Raw genomic sequence first — 5,000 nt, forward strand, 5'->3', positions numbered from 1 at the left:
GTGATGGTGGTGGTGGTGGTGCGGGTGGTGGGGATGGTGGGGGTGCAGATGCCCTCCCGGCCCAGCGCCTGGCGCGCCCTTGGTGCTTCCCGCGTGCAGGTGAGTGTGGTCAGCGCGCAGCACCTTGAAGCGCTTGCGGCGCCGTAGGAAGCTGCCGTTCTCGAACATGTCACCACAGTCCGGATGCAGAGCCCAGAAGCTGCCCTTGCCGGGCTGGTCTGGCCGCCGGGGTATCTTGATGAAGCAATCGTTGAAGGAGAGGTTGTGGCGCAGGCTGTTCTGCCAACGCTGAGTGTGCTCGCGGTAGTAGGGGAAGCGCTCCATGATGAACTTGTAAATGTCGCTTAGCGGCAGCATCTTTTCCGCGGAATGCTGGATGGCCATGGCGGTCAGCGAGATGTACGAGTAGGGTGGCTTCTGGTCGCTGTAAGAGCTCTTCCCTGGCCGCGGCATCGCCCCTGCTGCCTCCACCTCCCTCGGGCCCACACTGGACCGCAGAGTCGTTCTGCGCCCCACTCCAGGGGCCCGGTGGTCTTCGCTAGCCCCGACTCCACCCGCCCAGCCCCCCCACCCCGCCTTCTCGTCCCCAAACGCGTCGCAGTCTCTCTCTGGCTTTCTCTTAGCTGTTTGTGGGCTCCGCTCTCCGCCTCCCGGACAACTCAGCTCTCGGCGTTCTCAACTTCTGGCCCCGACGGTCGCCTTCCGGCGCGCACAGTCGCGGGCGGGGCTCGCCAGTTTCACCACTCCCTTGCCGAGTCTTTTCACCCGCGGCGGGATACTAAGCGCTGAAGCTGGTGACGGGACCGTACTCCCTTCCACTCTCCTCTTTGCTTTTTCTTGGTCTGGTGCTGGCCAAGAGGGCTGGGAGAACCGGACAGTCAGTGCTCTGGCCCTTTAAGTCCGAGTTGGCGGTCCCGGCGGTCTGGGCAGCGCGACTTACAGCGGCCAGAGCGCGGACCCCAGGCCGGGCCTTTGATCTGTCCGCTCCGGAGTTCTTGTTTTCCGGGAGAGGAGAAGAGGTAAGGAGAAGGAAGCCCGGCTCCTGGCAACCTGCGTTTTTCCTTTTTTCCCCGGAGGCTCCCAGCAAACCCGCGGATGCAGCCCTAGGTGGTCGCTTGGGGGGGGAAAGTTTGGCAGTTTCTGAAGCAGGGGCGCCGGCGGGGTCCGTGTAGGGGCTGGGGCTCAGCGCGCCGGCCGCGGGCGGGCGGGGCGTCTGCGATCGCGGGGCGGGGTAGGGCTGGCCTGGGCTGACTCGGCGAGCGGCGCCGCAGCTGCCGCAGCTCTCCCCGGCGGGTCTAGAGCAGGAAAGGCTGCGGTGGTGGCTGTGGCAGCGACGCACTCTCCTGGCTGCGTTTTGTAATGGTCCCCAGGACGCCTAGACCCCCGCCGCTCGCGCTTCGAGACTATCACATGACCGAGGCTGAGGGACTGCGCTGCCGAGTGTCTTGCTCAAGCAGGGGCACTGAGGCGCCGAGCCTCCCCCCCGCCCCCTTCTCCGCCTCGCTTGGGGCGCCCCCACCCCTGGCTTCCACCACCCCGCTGGGCAGGAGGGTTTCGGAGAAGGGCGTAGAGCGCTAGCAGATCGCTGGGAGGGGCAGTCAGCGGGGTACGATCCTAGCGGCTGCGCCTAACCCGGGCGGCGACGCACCGGGAGGATGACCAGACGCTGCTTTCTTGTCTCCTGGTCTTCCCGCTCTTAGCCCTTTCACCTTTCCTCTTCTCACCTCGCTTTGTGCTTCTCCATTCTCCTAAACTAGCTGCTTGGGGCCAAGTGCGGAACACGGTGGTCTCAAGGCCTCTTCTCTGCCCATAGGGTAGGAGGGAAAAGCTAAGCGGGAGGAGAACCAGGGACGTCTTCGTCAAATGCTAACTTCATGATTTTATGGTGCGCCAACTGTAAGCCACGGCCAGTGATGGGCGTCAGGTACAGGGGGACTGAAAACAGCTTTCCGTGCAGAGACCCGCGGCTGGAGGGAGAGATTGACAGTAACCGGAAAGCAGGATAGTTACGAAGGGGGCTTGGTGGGTGGATGCTCTACCGCGCTTCTCAGCAGCGGGTGGGTGGGTGCAACAGGGGCAAGCATTTCCTGGAATGGTGACTTCTGAGTGGAGACCAGGGGACGAGTTGGGTGCTTAGAGGTTTTGTCACCTGGGTGTGTCGAAGGAAGTATTTGCCATTCTTAGCACGGCGTGGGAAAGGGAGATAATTAAAATTAACCGGAGGTCAAAATGATCAATTCACAGGGTCCTTGGATGACCTGCAAGGGAGAGTTGGATGAGCAGCAGCACTGTGAGGTCCAGACACTTTCTGTGCTCTCAGACGCCGGTAATGCTCCCAGCTGCAGATCCCAGAGCACTGCAGGAAAAGCTGAAGTTTCATTCTGGTTTCCTCCGCCTTTGAGCTTAGGCTGAGAAGAAAAGCAGAGTGGGTGGTGGTGGTGGTGGGTGGGGAGAGTATACTTTCTTCCTGCCTCCGGGACTTAGTTTCATTATATGTAAAATGAGATATTTGAAGTTGGAAATTTCCAGTTCCCTGGTTTGGAGGAGGAAAGAGCAGTTTGGGTACCCACTAGGTTCTTAATTTCTTTTTACCCCTGACTAAACCCTAAGGCACAAAGTCATCGGTCCAGACTTCTAGGAGACAAACCCTACTCCCCACCTGATGAAACCAGCTCGAGTGTTTTTGGCTTCCAACTTTTGGTGAGCTGCCCAAGGGGAGGAACACAAAAGGGCTGTGTGGCTGTGAGCCCTAGGAGTGTAGTGAGCCAAGACGACTCACAATTTTAATCTTCCGCTAGAGCTAAATTTCTGGTTAATACTATTTGGCCAGTTCGTTCTAGATCAGCAGATGTTCTGAAATAGATATGAAGTTGAAGAGTGCAGGGGTGTGGGGAGGAGGGTATGAGCAGCCTTTTGACCAGTCCTAAGGAAAGTAAACCCTTTTAGAGGTGGGAGCTTGAACCGGCTCTCCATGCTGGAAGCTTCCTATGGTCACTGGTGTTTCTGTGGGATATTTGGTCCGCTGAGGCACGAGCAGCATACTGCTACCTGGCCTGGCGAAGCCGCAGACACTAACAGTTTTAGTGACAAAAGCCCGCTGGGGCGCTGTCTCCTCTTTTTCCTTAACCGACGTGGTGCGAGAGAAGCCTAGTTCTCACCCAGGAAGTTCATGTCTTTCGGGCCACTGAGAGCCCGCTGATGAATCAGAGTGCAAAAACACTCTGAGTCTTCGGGGCCAAGGCTTCACATGCAGCGCGGGAAAAGGCATCTTTTGTTGACGCCTTTCGAGAGCCACCACAAAGACTGCTCTTTGTGAGCAGCTGGGAGAAGGTTCACGTCCCGTAAGAGGCCTAGAAAACATCGGCAGGAGAGCGCGAGGAGGGCTTTTCTAGGGGGCGCCCAGCAGGTCTCTCGCGCACAGTAACACTAGAGCTGTGAGTCCTGCGCTGGCGGGGCGAGCTGCTCACAGTTGCAGCCCTGCACTCACCACCTCGGAAAGCCGGTTCTTTCGACCGCCGCGAGCTAACGGCTTTCATCTGACTGAGCGGCTCGATGCAACTTGGACCAAACCAGAGGTGCGAATGTCGAGTAAAGCGCCTCAAGTCTCACGCTTCTGCATTCTGGGTGGATTTGGCAAGTGTAGAAATTAATACTCGACACTGAACCCCCGCGGGTCAACGGTGGGCCTGGCGTCCGTGACCGTGGCAAGAGCAAACCGGGAACGCCAGATGCGTGTGCGTTTGGAGAGGGGTCCTGCTGTAGTCGCCGCGGAGTATTCTGGGGGAATTCCCTGCGTGAAGCACGGCCTAACACGGAGCTTGGGACCCTGTGTGTGTGTGTGTGTGTGTTGATGGTTTGGGGGTCCGAGCTCTTCCTTTTCCTTCTTCCCGGGAGGATGATTTAATTCCAGCAAGTTTTGCAGGCGCGGAGAAGCACTGGCTGGTCCAAGCGTGCGCTTCAGCTGCCTGCAGACCCCAGTTCAAGAAAAACAGATCATGTAACTACCCTGGCACCGACCAGTCGGTTTCAAGTTTCCGCGTGTAATTTAAATAGAAAAAAAAAAAAAAACCCACCCAACCTCTGCACTATTCAAATATTGGCTGGCGCTGAGGACGCTGGCAAGCAAACCATTGCCCCGGGCTTAGTGTAATTATCTCAAGCGTATTTGGTTTACCCCTTAGGCAATTGTTGGCGACGCTTTGCTAGGAAGAGGGGTTCCATGCAAGCTTTTATTGGGTTTAATTGGCTCTATGGAGAGGAGTAAAATTTTGCCAGAAAAAGACGTGGAACTTTAGGAGCTGTTATGTGCTTATTTTCTCTCTTTTACCCCCCTACCCCCCAGAAGGTCCCACGGACTCCTTAGCCTGGATCTAGGCCAGGACGTCCTCAGGCTTCCGCTGACAGCCGTACCCAGTGTGAGGAGCGCAGGTCACCGACAGGGCTAGGAGGTGCAGGAAGGACTAGGAAGAAGGAAAGTTTCTTGTACACATATCGATTTTCATGGGTTATTTCTTTACCCACAAGCAGTATTCTTACGGAAGGTTGCTTGGTAAATTACTTTTGGGCATCTTCTAAGCAGCTTCGCCGTGACCCCACCTGGCTTATTTGACCGGCAGGTGAATCCTCTACCCATATCTTTCCTAGTCACTACCCTTATTGTGGGCTAGAAGAGAAGAAGGTCAACCTAGAGCCGGGACACGTGGTTTCCAGTCCTCATCCTGCTACCACCGGCTGGGTGACTTTGGAAGAGTCATTTCCTCGCTTTGGCTCTATTTTCTCCTCCGGAAACACTCAGGGATAGAAACTGAGCCTTCGAAGGCTCTTGAAGGAAATTAGGTTTGAGGTTGCGATCTCCACCTATGGCATACTGGGACTATGGCGTATTGGGAGCCTGACAGCTCGCCTGGGAGCTCAGGATCGGTGCAGTCTGGGACACCGTGGGGAGGCAGTAGCGCCACCCTTCCTCCCTTCCAGGAATCGGTAGTCTCCAGCAATGCCAC

General features: G+C 57.0%; 1 protein-coding gene across 1 annotated transcript in view; it reads right to left on the reverse strand.

Moving 5' to 3' along the window:
• The window catches only part of FOXB2 (forkhead box B2), a 1,345-nt gene extending 892 nt beyond the window's left edge, over positions 1-453 (reverse strand). The window contains exon 1 of the mRNA XM_012721247.1: positions 4-453. Coding sequence (XP_012576701.1) covers positions 4-453 — 450 coding nt within the window. The remainder of the gene's footprint in view (positions 1-3) is intronic.
• Positions 454-5,000: the final 4,547 nt, after the last annotated feature.

The sequence above is a fragment of the Condylura cristata genome, unplaced genomic scaffold, assembly GCF_000260355.1.
Source record: "Condylura cristata isolate star-nosed mole 26May11 unplaced genomic scaffold, ConCri1.0 scaffold00006, whole genome shotgun sequence".
Taxonomy (NCBI): domain Eukaryota; kingdom Metazoa; phylum Chordata; class Mammalia; order Eulipotyphla; family Talpidae; genus Condylura; species Condylura cristata.